Source organism: Dysidea avara, chromosome 7 (genome assembly GCF_963678975.1).
Source record: "Dysidea avara chromosome 7, odDysAvar1.4, whole genome shotgun sequence".
Lineage (NCBI taxonomy): Eukaryota > Metazoa > Porifera > Demospongiae > Dictyoceratida > Dysideidae > Dysidea > Dysidea avara.
Window position 1 is genome coordinate 20,163,803 of NC_089278.1, and position 15,902 is coordinate 20,179,704.

Here is a 15,902-nt window from a genome sequence, read left to right on the forward strand (position 1 = left end):
ACAGAATGTTCTAGAAGTATACAACAATGTTCTCAATTCCTCCAATACACCAGGATGGATGGAACTACAAGAGGTAAACACTACTTGTGTTTAGTTATATACAGTACCTTCTCCATTAGGTCAATCGCACACAAAGTCAACTTCTGTTACTAAATGCTGAGCAATTTAGCCTTCAGTGGGCTAGTACACTAAATGTTTCAGAGAACAGGACAATGTCAACTGAGAATATTAGTATGTACATGGATATTGTTGCTATGTATATCATATGCTTACTCATTTATTTGGTTGTCTAGTAATATCAGTTGAAGCTGTTGATGTCGATAGTGGCAGGCCACCATCAGATGTTTTGTGGCCAACTCCAGAATTATTAGAAGAAGAGATAATTTTTAAAGGTTCTGCTCCATCAGCTTTTGTTATGATTCCGTCAAGTTTGATTCAGCTAAGAGGATTATCTTCAGGTACTGTAGGACTGTGTAGTATTATAGTTCCCAGTGTGCTAGATATATTTTGAATGCATAGATGTTAAAATGCTTCTCAGTTATGTAGGTCGTAAGAAATTACTTGTGCAGGTTTGTATCTAAGCTCGGTGACAAGCTGGCTAGGTTGATAATAAAAAATTGTTATCACCTAGATACTGTTTCAGGCTTGACTGTTCACTGTAGCACTTGACTGGTCTGTAAATTAAGCTTTTGATCTGCTAGTCACTCTATGATGAGAGAGATATAGATGAGAGGACACTTTTTATGAAAATAATTACACGTTTATTTAAAAATAAATATAGTACAGTTTCAAACAATAAAAGATAGTGAAATATGAATGATGGTATCACATCATAGCTATGTGCTACATTGGCATGTTGTTACAATTTTTCGGTTTGCTCTAGGAGTTTTCCCATGTATATTCCATCATTCATATTTGTTACTTCTATGTTCTTTTATTGCTTGGAACTGTATTTCAGTTTTATAATAATAATTTTTAGACATACTAATTTATTTGTTGTTTTCTTATATATTTAGCTATGTATTATAAGATGTGACCTTTCTATTAGAATATTTTAGTATTAGGGTGACTGCTTTAGTAGAGTATCTTGATATTGCTGTTGTATCTTGATATAGCACTGGTAGAGGTATCCAATGAATATCACTATAAGAACATGGTCAATACATCATGTAAACCATATACCAGGCCCTTGGTTCGAGGGGTTCAGTTGGACCCCCTATTTTAAACTTGAAGTTTTATTTTTACTGTAAAACAATCTTTTCAACTGTAATCTGTGTTCTAGCATTCATTATGCCTTCCATGGCTTTTACCAGCTGAACTGCATGTGGCTTCCAGGTATGGTTAGCCATAGCGCTTAGAGGTTGTCTGTGTAAATAGAAACCACTTTAATGATGCATGAATACAGACAGTAGTTTTTCCCTCTATCGCTAAGGCTTCTATTATTCTACTTACAGTATCTTAATAAGGCCTTCCATGACCATACTGCACTGAGAGTTACCATATATGTTGTAGTTGTAACATGGGCACGAGTGGTTTGCCTGAAATATACGCACAAGCACAAGGGCACAGCCCGAGTGCGAGTGCGTATATTTCAGGCAAATCACAAGTGCCCACGTTACAACTAATATATTCCACTTGGATGACTCACCTACAAATGTGGGAAAACTGCAGGAATACTTTGTGGGTGTATTTATATGGGACCATGTGAATTTCGATTGTGGATAACATAAGAACAACGAAAAATCACTGCTGAGAGGCCCAACGTAAGTGTATCAACACGAGCATGCAGATCATTTCGATTGTGGGTACGCAATTAGACACAAGAAACCCAAATGCAAGCTGAACAGTTCATAATGAAGCTTAAGTGCACTATGAAGTACTTACTATACTAGCCATGAAGCAGTGAATATGTTTACAGCGCTATAATGGCCTAGTCAATTAAGCGCCACGCCCAGTCACTACGCGCATGTGTCAAAACAGCCATATAAAGACGATTCAAGTGCACTAAAGCACTTACTTTACTAAACTAAAGTAGTGAATAATATTATGTTAACACTAATGCACTAATGATATGGCCAAATCAATTAAGCGTTACACCTAGTGTCTGGACATCGCCATGTGACTATACAATCAAAACAGCAATATAAACTAACCTGTGACCTTCTTCATTTATCTTCTTCCCCAAGTCCATGATCTATGCTTTAGCTCACTCTACAAAACTAAAACCCACTATCGATCCTGTGAAGTGTCACTATATTAAAGTAGAGGAGATCACAGAGTTTCATCAAAGAAATCAGATGATTTCTGAGAATGCTTGGAACGCATTAATGAGAATAGGAGGTAGTAAATTCCTAGGAGGGATATAACTTGTTAATCCAACAACTGAATGTGTTACAATATAATACTCTCAATAGCAGCTTGATATATTATATTGAAATATGTCAAGCGATTAGCCAATAGAATTAGTGTTACACTTGTTTGTCAAGGTCCCTTGACTAAAATCTGTAATTCTAACTTGATTGGCTAAAATAGTGTGGTGTGTTTATATTAGAAATAAATGTCCGACTTGACAACTATTGTTACCATAGTGATAGATGCCCCATGGCATAGCAACAATATGGTTGCTTAGTAATGGTTGCTAGGTAACTGTTGCTAAGCTAGGTCATTTGAGACCATAGCAACAGTTGCTAAGTGTGATTGGTCTTTTGCAGTGGTTATTTTTGAATTTCTGTTACCTAGCAACAGTTACTATGGTTGGAGAATTAAAGGATTAATAGTTCTCGCATTGTAAACAGGAAGGAAATAGTGCTCGGCTTCGCCTCGCACTATTTTACTCCTTCCTGTTTACAATGCTCGCACTATTAATCCCGAATACCACAGCCATCCATCCTATTACATATACATATACTACCTCCATTTCTCGTTAATGCATTCCTGAGCACTGATAGCAGTACTATTAGTACTAGTAATAGCATGGGTAGCAGTGAAATTTGGGATAATTATCCATGAGTGTTGCATTGAAAATGTGGAAAATTTTATGAGGCGAAGCCGAGTGAAATTTCCATTTTCAATGCAACAAGAGTGGTATTTATCCCAAATTTCATTGCTATACCCATGCTATTCCCAGTTAATACCATACTCGCTGCATATACGCATGCTGTGCATTAGCATTGCTATGTACGCAATTTGTCACTATGTACTAAACACGTGTCAACACTAATTGGTGCTACCATTGTTAACATAAATTCTAGTCAATGAAATTGCAATTACAACTTTTTCACTGTTACCAGTGAAATATGGGATTTTGTATGGGCAGTGAAACAGGTATGGTATTAATATATATATATATATATATCAGTTTCAATTAATTCCAATCGTAAAATTTTCTAATAAGAGCCCGGAATAGCAATGATGAACACCAGACTGGATGGACACTGTGACTGATAGACTGTTAACTATAACACAAGTAAACCTGGCTTGTTGCATTCAATGATATGAATTCTAAAGTATCAAGTGTGTGAGTCTGTCAGTTGTGTGAGTCTTTCAGTTGTTTTCATATTAACCTTATTATGGTTATCATCCATGTTTGGACAATGGTGAAATGTAAAGTTTAGCTTATAGCTCAAATGAATGACCCTGAGCAGTCTTAGAAATGATGGAGTGTACATGCACTGCAAACATATTTTAATCTCTTGTTTGTATTATAGTGTATGATGGGCCCATGTTGAGAGGAATTTGTGTCAACACAATGATATGTGAGAAGTTTATTTAATCAGTGCATGCATTTCTTCATTTAAGCAATCTGAGGCTATTCTCAGCAGGAGTGGGGGCTTTGGGTGCTAAAGCCTTCCCCCTTCACTTTTAGGCTTTACTTGATCAATATGCTAAGGATTATAATAAAATTTTGTCTTAGCATAATTAAATGATCACTAATAATCCAAATACTCATAAGCCCACCTTATAAACATCTTTCCAAGGAATTATCAGTGGATTTATGCTAAAGGTTATGCAACAAGGACCCGAATCAGCATTGGAGGTGTACAAGATTGAGATACTCTAATAGAGCAGTTACCTAACTACTGTAATAGAACATTCAGTGGAAGCATAAAAATTGGTTCTGTTATGGAAATTTTCCTGCAACTATATATACAAGGAAGTGCATTGGTCTGTTTAAAAGGCTTTATTCATCTACTTGTGTAGTTATTATGTATGCCTTAATTCAGGTACACAATTTCCATTGAAAATGCTCTCAGATTCAAGCTCATATCATTAATTTTCCAGTTTCAACATTATTATTCTAACATGCACCTGTTGTTGTGCAATTGTGAGAAGGTGTTGGTTATCTGAACCTATCAAAACCTTTCCATTAGCAAATGCTGCAGAGAGCCATAGTATATAAAATATCCACAGGCAGAAGTATATGTGGAAATGTCGCAGTATTTTAGCATCAATTTTCCTGGGGGGAGGGGGGGGCATGCCCCCAGACTCCCCGCTTTGCACACCTCCATCCAAGAGATTAGTACCTTGAGTTAGCCCCCCTCCCCTTTTATTAATCGTAGATCTGCCCCTGCTCAGGACATAGAATATTGCACCTTTTTCAGTATCTGGGGGTGTGCCTCCAGACCCTGCATCTGAGATCGCCTACCATTTCAATTTAGAACTCCCCTTTTGAAATTCTTGCATACAGGCCTGTATACATCTATAGATCATTAAAAGGCATGGTAGCTGCTTATACCTGTGGAAAATGAATCATTTTATGTGCAACTGGACCATTAAGGTTTGTCGAGTAAAACGGAGATTGTGCAATGTGTGTTGTTTAGTCTCTAGCCTTTTGGATTTGGTCAGACGTGTTGGCAGGCAGACCAAAAATCAAGATTTTAGCAGTTGTTTTATATTGGTGATTCTGTAAGAACTTTTACATTAGATACAGTGAGACTCTTTGGTGCTTTTCATGGTGTAAAATATATCCACACAAAAACAGCCAAGCTGTGAAAAAATAGTGCGGCCTTAAAATCCTGGGTGAAAAAAATTTGTGAAATCAAAGGTGGCGGCCGAGAAATAGCTGCAATGATGTTAATACTAATAAATTTTAACAATGCACACAGTCATTATTAAAACTTTTTAGCACTAACATCATTGCAGCCATTTCTTGGCCGCCACCTTTGATTTCACAACTTTTTTCACCCAGGCTTTTTTTAAGGCCACACCATTTTTTCACAGCTTGGCTGTTTTTGTGTGTATTTTACATCTTTTTGTACTTTATAAAGCCCCAAAACCAGCCTATGGCTGACTGTGAGGTTTGTTTTTACTCACATTTCTTCTTTTCTATGCAGATACAATGATGATTATTGAAGACAGACTTATAAATGTATTTCATTGCATGATTTAATTCAATATTTGATAATTAATGTAATATAATAGAGTGCACATTTTTGAGGACTTCTGATAGAACATGCATAGAACAATCTAGTACTTCTATTGTTAGATCTATGAAATTACAAACGTTTGTTTATAAGCAGATTTCAACTAGAAATTTCATTTATAAAGCAGAGGTGATCAGCCAAGGTAGTAGTGGTTCAGTGGTTAAGGATGCAGGTGTTAGGTATGGAGGTCCCTGGTTCAAACTCCGTTAAGTTTTTTTTTGGCATTTTTTGCACACCTTTTTTATCCCACAGTGACTGCTCTATTAGAGTATCTTGATCCCACGATTTTACACTTGCTAGGTTTTGCTTTATAACGTTGTCATTGTAACTCTATTACTATTCAATCTATCAAAAGGCACTGCTATGATGATCAGCCTATCTACACACCAATTTTCAAGTTATTTCTCTACTCGGTTTACCCCATAGCAGTAACAGAAATTTGATCTTTTTTTATGTGAATGAAAGCATATAACTCCTTGAATATTCCTCAGATTTACAGCAAACTTGGTACGTGAATCCACCGTTACACGCTCTTCATTTGTGCCAAAGATCGAGGCAATCAAGTTACACGTTTGTATTTATAGCAATATTTGCAAAGTGTGAAAAGAAATTGAAACCCCCGTACGGCATAAGAAGAAAAAAAATGAAGAAATTAAAATGAAACTTTGAACGCCCATATCTCGCAAATGGCTGTTGCGCATTTAATTAAATTTGCTGTGTGGCATACCCTACCTTGGGGGCAGCTATTATGTAAAACTGGTATGGTTTGGTGAAGGGGCCATGGAGCTATGCACGCATGAAAAAGCTGTTTTCTTTCTTCCTGTCAATATACTTACGGTGTGGTCACCGGCTTTCTTGGCAGCACAACACACTACCGTGTGTCTTGATCCATGATGACTTTTGTGGTGACAGTATTTTGATACAAATTAGAATGTATATCTAGATTATCAGCATTAACATAATATGTATGTCACTTCTGCTTGGTGTAATCATGAGGAGTTATGTCAAACTTGGGAATTTGGAAAAGCTACAAGACCTATTTTTGCAGATCCAGTCATACTGAGCTGTCAATAAGCTCTTGTGCTGTTTTCTATGATATGTATGTAAAAGAATTCTTAATCCTATATATACTTTATGTAATTATTGTACATCAAGTAGCTATATCTATATCTCTTAGAAAATGGAGTGGCATTAATTGCTAACACAGCCTATAGAAACTTTGCATCTATCTTGCCATCAAGTGTGAACACGTAAGTATAGGAAAATATATTATAATGTGGTTGTTCACTAAGCCTTTATACGTTTAGATCTGCTGATAATGACACAGTCATACAATCTGTTAGTTTAGTACTGTCCAGTCAGGTTGATCCAATGGGAAGACAAGTGCCACTACCAGGGCCATCAATTCGTTTTGATCCTATAGTTTTGATATTTGATTATTCTACAGTATGAAATAATATGATAATAAACTGTGGGAATCATTTTATAATGCTTTAGACTGAGTTTGAAGAATATGATAACTTAAGATGTGGTTTCTGGGACTTTAATCTGGAGCAAGAAAGGTAACACTTAAATAAAAATTAATATGTTCATCTTTGATTACATTTATACGTCACTTATAGTGGTGATCCACCTGGTGGCTGGTCCAGCATTGGACTAAGTATTGAAAACTCAACTAACACAACCATCACTTGTACTAGTACACACTTAACCAGTTTTGCTGTGTTAGTGGATGTGTCTGGATCTTCTCAGGTTTGTTGTTTATAGATGTATGGATATTAGTCAGTCTTAAATTGTGACCAGATTTAAGATAATGTGGCTTCCATGCACAAAAAAATCATACTTGCAAATTTTACCAATAATGAATTGCTGACAAAGAGATGCTCATATTTGTTTTATCAGTTCTTCAGAATGGGCGAGTCTGCTTCCTGTAGCTAAGATCCTGTAAAAGCCATGAGTAGAGCTTTGGCACCATTTAATGGCCATGACCCTTTTGAAATGGCATTTATAGTGAGCTAGGGAAGCCACAAAGGGTTTGCTTCCACTGGTCTTTTTCTCCATTATTAAGAAGCCCACCCACCGCCACTATCACCAAGAGTTCATAATATAGTACTCTCATTACTATATTATGAACCCTTGCTATCACTACCACATGTAATAATTATTACTACCTGCACGAAAAAATGCTACCCAAAACTAAGTGCATCAAAAGCTGATACAACCACACAGTAATAGCGCTTAGTATATTGAAGTTTTTGTCAATCTAATCACAATTTATTGTAACTTTTGTACACAGGGAGTATCTGCAGCACAAAGGAAGGCCTTATCTATAGTTTCTTACATTGGATGTGCCATATCTCTGCTCTGCCTCATAGCAGCTATTATCATGTTTATAATCTACAGGTTAGCTCTGGATGGCTACAGTTAGCTATAACAGAACAGTTTTATTTGTGCGATTTACAGGAACACACTTCTGAAGGGAATACACAACTTTATCCATCTCAATCTCACAATAGCTTTGGCATTAGCTCTCCTAGTGTTCGTAATCGGTATTGAAACTGCCACAGAAAGCAAGGTACATATATGTAAGCATAATTGGTGTGATAAATAACATTAAATAACTTCTGTACAGGGTGGTTGCGCATTTGTAGCAGCTCTACTACACTATTTCTTCACTTGTGTATTCATGTGGATGTTATGTGAGGGTATCATGCTCTACTTTCTACTTGTTCAAGTGTTCAATATTGGACTGGGACAGAAAAAATTGTTTTACCTCACTATAGGATGGGGTGAGTAAAACAATATCAAGGACCTGTATCTCCAGTATTTAACATTATGGAAATGCTTGCTAAATATTTTAATGTGACTATTTAGTATAGCCATCACAGAACTACAGTGTGAGACTAAAGTGCTAATAGCTAACTCAACAGAAGATACCATAATAATTGTTATTCGTCCATTTGTTGTCGAGGCATGTAGCAACTATATGCAACAATAGTTTAAGAAGGTATCACACGTGCCTGTTGGACCTGATCATAGGTGTAGCATGCAACAGAGGATCTACAGGGGCTAGAGCCCCTCCAGCTTAGTCCCTCCACTATTTAAGATTGAGATACTCTAATTGAGCAGTCATAAACTGAAATAAAATGTTCAAATGTGCAGTTTATATTTTAGTTATAATTGGTACCAAATTCATTTTCAAAAGGTTAATTTTTCAAAACATGCTTTGTAGGGCATGCCCCCTACTCCTTAAATGTGACTGGATTTTGGAAAAACGATCCAAATCGCACATTAGAAGTTCCGAGATAAACGGTTTTAAAGAATTGAAGCCAGCATAACTCTCCAAGGATAGCAAGCACGCGTATGAAATTTACACAAAAGATGCATCAATCTGTTACCTTTCAAGCCACTTCCAGTACTTGTAGCTGCTTGTACAGTTTCCCGCCAAATAAGATAGAAAATCTGAGCAGTTGGACGAGCGAAGTAGTATCACGAGTGCTCACAAAGGGGTGGAGGCTGGGGGGTGGCGGGGAGGGCAAAAGTTAGACCTCAAAATGGAGGCAGACCACGATTGGAGTCCAGACACGAGATTACAGGGCTGTGCTGGCTCCTTAGTGGCTGATATGTAGCAAAATCAACAGAGAACACGTCTGGCCAACATTATAAGGCTGTCCACCAGTAAACCACTGACTCTTGCCCAGCCAGGTCCTTCACAAGGCCTGAAACCGCCATTTGAGCACTCCACACCACCCAGAAAAGACGTGTGTAAAAACCAGCCTCGTGTAGTTTGAGTAGTGCTGAGGGTCAAAACTTGTAGTACGATAGTGTAGCTATCCACTGGTGGTGTTAGTTTGATTTTGCCTGATGTGCGATTTGGATCGGTTCTGTAAAATCTGGTCACAAATAGAGTATGCTGAGTGTGCTATGCACACCATGCAAATTATATCACCCTTCATAGCCCTCACTTTCAGTTTTGTTGCTATACCCCTGGTTCAAGTCATTCATACATTATGCTATATGTACAAAAATGATTTTTACGACTGCATACACATACGTGCAGAGATAACCAGGTTTGTATGCCTTCCATGTGTACATTTTTTTGTAGTAACACCACTTCCTATTGTGGCCATTGCTGTTGGAATAGCTCATGATCAATATGGCACTAGTGAATAGTGAGTTAATTATATATACCTTTATTAGGCCACGAAAAGTTAATTATATGTTTCTGGTTCCCTTCCTGGTCATTTTTTGGCTGAATGAATTGTGCAATCACCGTACAATAATTTATAATATTTTATATCCATTGAAAGGTTTTCATATCTTAAACACTCTTTTCCTATAAAAATACAGTAGCTTTATACATTAACTTTGTTTTTCTCTTTAATTCCATGTACTGCTATTTCAAATGTAGTGTATCATATCAAAAAGTTGCAAAAAAAACAAAAAAAAAACAAGCCTAGTCACCTGGGAATTGGTAGGACCAGAAACATAATTAACTCTGCACGGCCTTAGCTGATGTATTTATGATCAGATTTTGGAAAATCAGTCTTAATGTCACATGTGAAATCCATTAAAATCTATACTTATAATATGCATATGTGTCACCACTAAAGCACTCATGCACATGTTAAATATTTTTAGGATATTGACTACTGATCTAATCACTGTAAAGCTAAATAGAAATTTGTAGTACCTTATTTTAATCATAAATATTCCAGATGTAAAGTGTGACATTAAGACTGATTTTCCAAAATCCGGTCACATTATTATGTACTAAGGGTATAAAGGATAATGTAATTTATTGCAACGCAATAAATTGAAGTTAACATGCCTTGGTGTGGGCGTAGAATGGATACAGTGCAAATCTACATACCATACCATAGTAAATGAAGCCAGCATCCTTTAGTGATAAACTAGCCTTTCGAGTAAAGTAATTAAATCCAGCAACACAGAATCCTTGAGTTAACTGTAAGGTCCATTAGAGAGGCATTGTATATTAGCAGTGCTAGCACCACAAACTGAAATCAACACTTGTTTCAGGTAAAAGTTGAACCAATCTTGTAGGATACATGAAACGTAATAACGTCATAATGATTCATTGTAATAAACTGGTTTGACAGGTTTGAGATCACGAGATCATGCCATAGCGCATGGCGTGTTGGCGGACAGAAAAACTTTTTCCCTCCCTCCCACCCAAAACCATGCATTAAGTATTGTGCCAGTGCATATGTTGTTGTATGCGCCTGTACGGTTGTCCACATAATGTATGTATATAAAATAATAATAAAAATTGAACCTTTGTATGCATAACTTGGTTACATTGCTTACTTGGTTATTGTGCATCCAATTACTGATATTGAACTTAGATACACATATATAGTTAAACGGCAACTGAGGACCAAGTGCAAGTGGATGAAGTGCTAATTATCTGTGCATGGCCAAACCAAACAAATTACGCTAAATTTAACTTATATGATTATTCATTGTTGCTGCTATCACGTTGTGTTGCTATGCATATATGATGCATTGCTGCAATCTTGTACTAATTGGAAGACATATTTACTTCGTAGTCAACTGTAAATCCAGTTATGCCGCCATATCCACTATGCTTGTCTGCGTGGCTTGTGCAAAAGTTATTACACCCTATTCCAACAACTTCCTCAGTTGCCCTTTCCCCAAAGTACTTGTGTATAGATATCTGTATGAATGTTATTTGTGTTTTGTGCTGTTATGTATATTTATGGCAATGGTACAATGTTATGTGGTGGATATTTGCATGAGTGTTTGTTTGTTTGGTGTTGTTGCGTACAAGTTATGGCTTTGTGGAAAATGTTATTGTGGTTAGAGCTAGGAAAAAGTAGGCAATAGAGCTAGGTGCGGTGGAAGGGTGGTGTGTATAGCTAGGAAAACATTATATAGTTTTGTCTATTTGTATACACACATACTAAATACATGGTAAGTGGTGATTGCACCCCGGGGTGTGCACTGCTCAAGTATGCCGAGTGCACACTGCCCCGGGGTGTTTCCACACCAATCAGCATGTTAATTGCTATTAGAACATTCACCTTGATTGTTATGTAGTTGTTGGATATCTACTGATGAAGGAGCTATTTGGGCTTTTGTAGCTCCAATGTTAGTGATCATATTAGTAAGCAAAGTATTAATGTGCTTTTTTCTGAGTTATACCATTGTCATTGTAGGCTAATGTGGTATTTTTGTGTCTGGCAATAAGAGCTGTGTATAAAAGCAAGGCAAGAAGTACTGCTTCAGAAGATGCAATAAATGTTGAAATAGCAAGGTAAGTTGATTCCTACAAGCATGCAAACCACTAGTAGTACATGCACGTATGTAACACCTTCACACCTCAGATCAAAGGAGCCGCCCGGGCTACATTTTCTATGTAGCTCAGCTAGCCGGGCTACATACGAAATGTAGACCGGTCAGTGATTATATAGACGTCGAGGCCGAAATCGATTGTAGGGATCGATTAATACTCATGTGAATAGGATGTACGACTTGGATTTTGCCATGAAAACCACACAGACAGAGAGCGTTTGTTTTCTCGCCATCCTACAAGTTGAAAAACGTTGGGCTAAGGTGAAAACTAGTGCTGTAGCTTATTCATTGATTGTTTCCGGACATTTTCAATTATGGACACGCCCCCATCACGAAGCTACCACTCTGCATGAAGTAACCACTCTACAAGCAAGCTTACCTACGTATCTAGGCCTTTAGTGAACTCCGTCCTTTTTCTATAAATGATTCAATAGCACTGATTAAAACAATACACTCGCGTAACTGAAATTCTCCATGATATTTCTAGGATATGTCCGTTCATTGTAACTGAATGTAACCAGAACGTACTAGCTGCTGACCCATAATCAAAATTTTAGGTATGCATATATAATACATCCAGTTGCTGCACTTGTATTGGCTTGGATGATTAATTGCCCTGTACAGGCTATCAGCCTGATAAGTGTTACATATTAGCTGTAACAGGGAGAATTTGGGCTTTGCCTGATATGTATGCCCGACTGCCCGAGGGCCTCCCTGATATGTATGCCCTCTGCCCTCGGGCAGTCGGGCATACATATCAGGCAAAGCCCTCACACCAGTGTTACAACTATTACATCTATATTATCTAGAGTAAATAAAGGTGATCAAGAACATGTTAGCCCGTGATAAATAATTGTGTAAAATAACTCAGTTGTTGTTTATTTACATAAAGGGAAATTTGAAATGTGTATGTGACAACAAAGATCTTTGTTTGCCCATTTTTCGTATTATTCAACTAGGTATTCAATAGTTATTATACAAGTTAGGTGTACTAAAGACCCAAGCTTGCTCAAAAAAGCGGTAACACAAATGAACATGTTAGCAATTGCTTTCCAGTGCCACATTAGCAATTTCTCTTTATTGTGTCATGTTTTTATGCCCATTTGGGATAAATACAGTAAACATCATGGTAACATAAACAAAAAATTACCTTGTTATTTAATGTAATCATTCTAATTTGCTGTTCAGTATTCTTGGTTACTATTATTTATTTTGATACTACCTTTTAGAGCGGTATTGAAGGCTACAGTAGTATTGCTACCACTACTTGGCATAACTTGGGTATTTGGTATTCTGGCAGTCAATGAGGAATCTGTTGCATTTGCATGGATATTTACCATACTGAACTCTCTGCAGGTGGGGTTACATTTTTTTTTGTAATACTTCAACAACTTCTTTTCCACAGGGTGCATTTATATTTGTACTTCATGTACTGAGGAATGAGAAAGTAAGTGTATACTTGCATATGCATGTTTGAAACTATCATGTACTCATGGGGAATCACATACTCATAGAGAATATCCATTGCTCTCACATATTAAAGACAAAGTACTGTTAGTATCTCCTTGTTTGTTTGCAGGTTAAAGATAGATTAAAGTCTTACTTTGGAAAAAGATCCAAGTACTCAGTAACCTCGGTATGTTAACATTAAGTATAGCAGAAGTACTATAGGAGATAGACTATATACTGTATGTGTAAAACAAACCAAAATAAGTAGACACAGGTCTGTGGAATTCATAGAATTATATTCAGGGTTTTTGCTGGTAAGACAACTTTGTGATAAAGATCGTAGAAGAGGAAAACTCCCTTCTATAATCCCACAAATTAACAACACTAGTATGTCAAACTGTTGAACTTTTCAATTTTTTGTCCACGTTTAATTGTAGTTCAGGTTTGGCTTACTGGCACTGGATTTGGTGTTGGGCAGACATCACTTACCTGATTATCCATATAATAGCTATATGGATGTTTCTTATTGTGCATAAATGAATATACTGAAATTTGTTAGTTTATTTGTTTAGGATAATTCTAACATATTATCAAATCATTTGAATCAGTGTCCAATGTCTATAATTAGGTGTATATGTAGCTGGAAGTACTACAGTGCCAAGTGTCAAGTTGTTCTCAAGGATGAAACTTGTACTTAACTATTGTTTAGACTTACGTAAAGCCTTATATTTACAGTCAGGTGCATGTGAAACCAGAAGTCAGGATATTTTACTATTGCTAACACTCGCTTTACTGCCTAAAACAAAGTATTTCAACAAGTACTGTATAATTCTGACAACCACACATTTTTGTTCCTATGATACAAAACTTTTTAACAATTAGGAGGGTTTGAATTATTAGAAACATTTGAGTTATTCACAGATTTAATTTTTATTCAACCACTCAAATCCTCAATTCTAGCATTCGTTTATGCGCTAGTTTCTTATCAAGGATTTAGTTCAAACAGTAGTTCTACCAATGTTGCACAGTAATTTGCCATTGCCAAGTACAAAAAACCAGCTTCCGCATGATTCAACTTATAATATTGCTCATCTAAAACTTGACCATGAATAAATGGCTAGTAATAGCCAGCATGTCACACCAGTGTGTTATTGACAGAAAGAATGACAACATGATTTTAATGCATACATATATTCTTTTGTAGTTCCATGCTCCTTTATCCTAGCAAGTAAATTAATTTTTACTATGAAGTTGCCTGCCATGTAGGATACGCCATGCACGCCAAATTTCAGCACAATCACTTCAGCTATTTCAGAGATATAAATGTGACCCGGTCTGCGAAAAGGGCTCTTATAGCCTTTCCAATTATCCATGTTTGACTAATCATAACTCCTAATCTACTAAAGCTATCACCATGTAATTACACCCACAGCTACTGCCAGGTTAGGGTTGTTGAGTGACCAAATTGTAGGCTTGTACCATATTCACCAGTCAAGTTATGGGTTACCATATATATGCAATTGGAAAGGCTATAAGAGCCCTTTTTGCAGACCGGGTCACAAATGATAAAAGTTTTGAATTTTTTTTCTTCATATCGTTTCTTTTCATGCACTTTATAACATTTATAAACACAAATACGTTATTTGATCACACTGGATTTGTACATGTATAGAGGGTCCAAAGACGAATGTCAGTACAAATCTGGTAAACATAGACAGAGTTTTGATTTCATGTTCACTTAAAAGAGACCAATTTTCTGTCACTCCTACAGAGTAAAGCACTTGACAGAACAAGTTGAAATAGGTTTGTAGATGAGTTACTACTAGTCTACTATTGGAATGCAGACCTTTTGTTGTTTGAAAGAAATCAAGAAAATGGCCATGGAGTTATAACTTGATATACAAACGTGTAATGTCAATCGAGTTTCATAAATTAAATAAAAACCTATAGTTGTCACATCTACCAGGCAAATCACTTTGGGGAAAGAGCTGAAAATTGGTATGTAGTAGGATTAATCATTGTAGAAAGGCCTTTCATTGGTTTTAGTATTGGGATATGATGCAATAACCAACTACAGATTATGTACTGAGCTGAGTATAATGCTGAAATGACAGTGTGCAATTGTACTTCAATAGGGAAAACCTTGCACAAAGGATTTATTACCTTGATTCCCCTCTGTTTAACATAGTCATGAAATGTATAGACACATAATGATGTCATTAAGACTATAATGTCTTTCTGTATGGTTCACCTACAGACTGGTGGTTATAGTACTGCTACTACTTCTAAAGGTGGAACTACAAAATCTAACAAAGGTAATTATGTTGTAATTGCATTGTCCAGTTGCTACTGGATTGTTGTATGATCCTTGTAATCAAGTTCCACCTTAACTGACTGTACGAATAATTCACTGTGCATAATTACCTTATTGTTTTAGCTTTTACTGTGAAAATCAAGGCAACTACAGACGTGGAGCTTGGTTCTGTTAGCAAGGATTCACTAGATGATAGCAAAATGGAGAATGTTTTTATCAACCCACTCACTGGTGTTGCTGGTATGTACACCATTATAATGACATTATAATTATTATGTGTTATATGGATACAATGTATTGCATTCCTTAACAAGCATGTTTGATAAGGGCAGAGGTTTCTTTACAATACTTATGTAAATTGTACTGTAGTATATTTAGAT

General features: G+C 36.5%; 1 protein-coding gene across 1 annotated transcript in view; it reads left to right on the forward strand.

Moving 5' to 3' along the window:
• LOC136261979 (uncharacterized) overlaps positions 1–15,902 on the forward strand; it is a 76,065-nt gene that overhangs the window by 59,891 nt on the left and 272 nt on the right. Inside the window, exons 46-63 of the mRNA XM_066056084.1 lie at positions 5–73; positions 120–231; positions 294–458; positions 6,601–6,673; positions 6,731–6,869; positions 6,921–6,985; positions 7,046–7,175; positions 7,720–7,826; positions 7,887–7,998; positions 8,056–8,212; positions 9,529–9,595; positions 11,505–11,571; positions 11,624–11,721; positions 12,989–13,115; positions 13,165–13,206; positions 13,339–13,395; positions 15,466–15,523; positions 15,646–15,762. Coding sequence (XP_065912156.1) covers positions 5–73; positions 120–231; positions 294–458; positions 6,601–6,673; positions 6,731–6,869; positions 6,921–6,985; positions 7,046–7,175; positions 7,720–7,826; positions 7,887–7,998; positions 8,056–8,212; positions 9,529–9,595; positions 11,505–11,571; positions 11,624–11,721; positions 12,989–13,115; positions 13,165–13,206; positions 13,339–13,395; positions 15,466–15,523; positions 15,646–15,762 — 1,762 coding nt within the window. The remainder of the gene's footprint in view (positions 1–4; positions 74–119; positions 232–293; positions 459–6,600; positions 6,674–6,730; positions 6,870–6,920; positions 6,986–7,045; positions 7,176–7,719; positions 7,827–7,886; positions 7,999–8,055; positions 8,213–9,528; positions 9,596–11,504; positions 11,572–11,623; positions 11,722–12,988; positions 13,116–13,164; positions 13,207–13,338; positions 13,396–15,465; positions 15,524–15,645; positions 15,763–15,902) is intronic.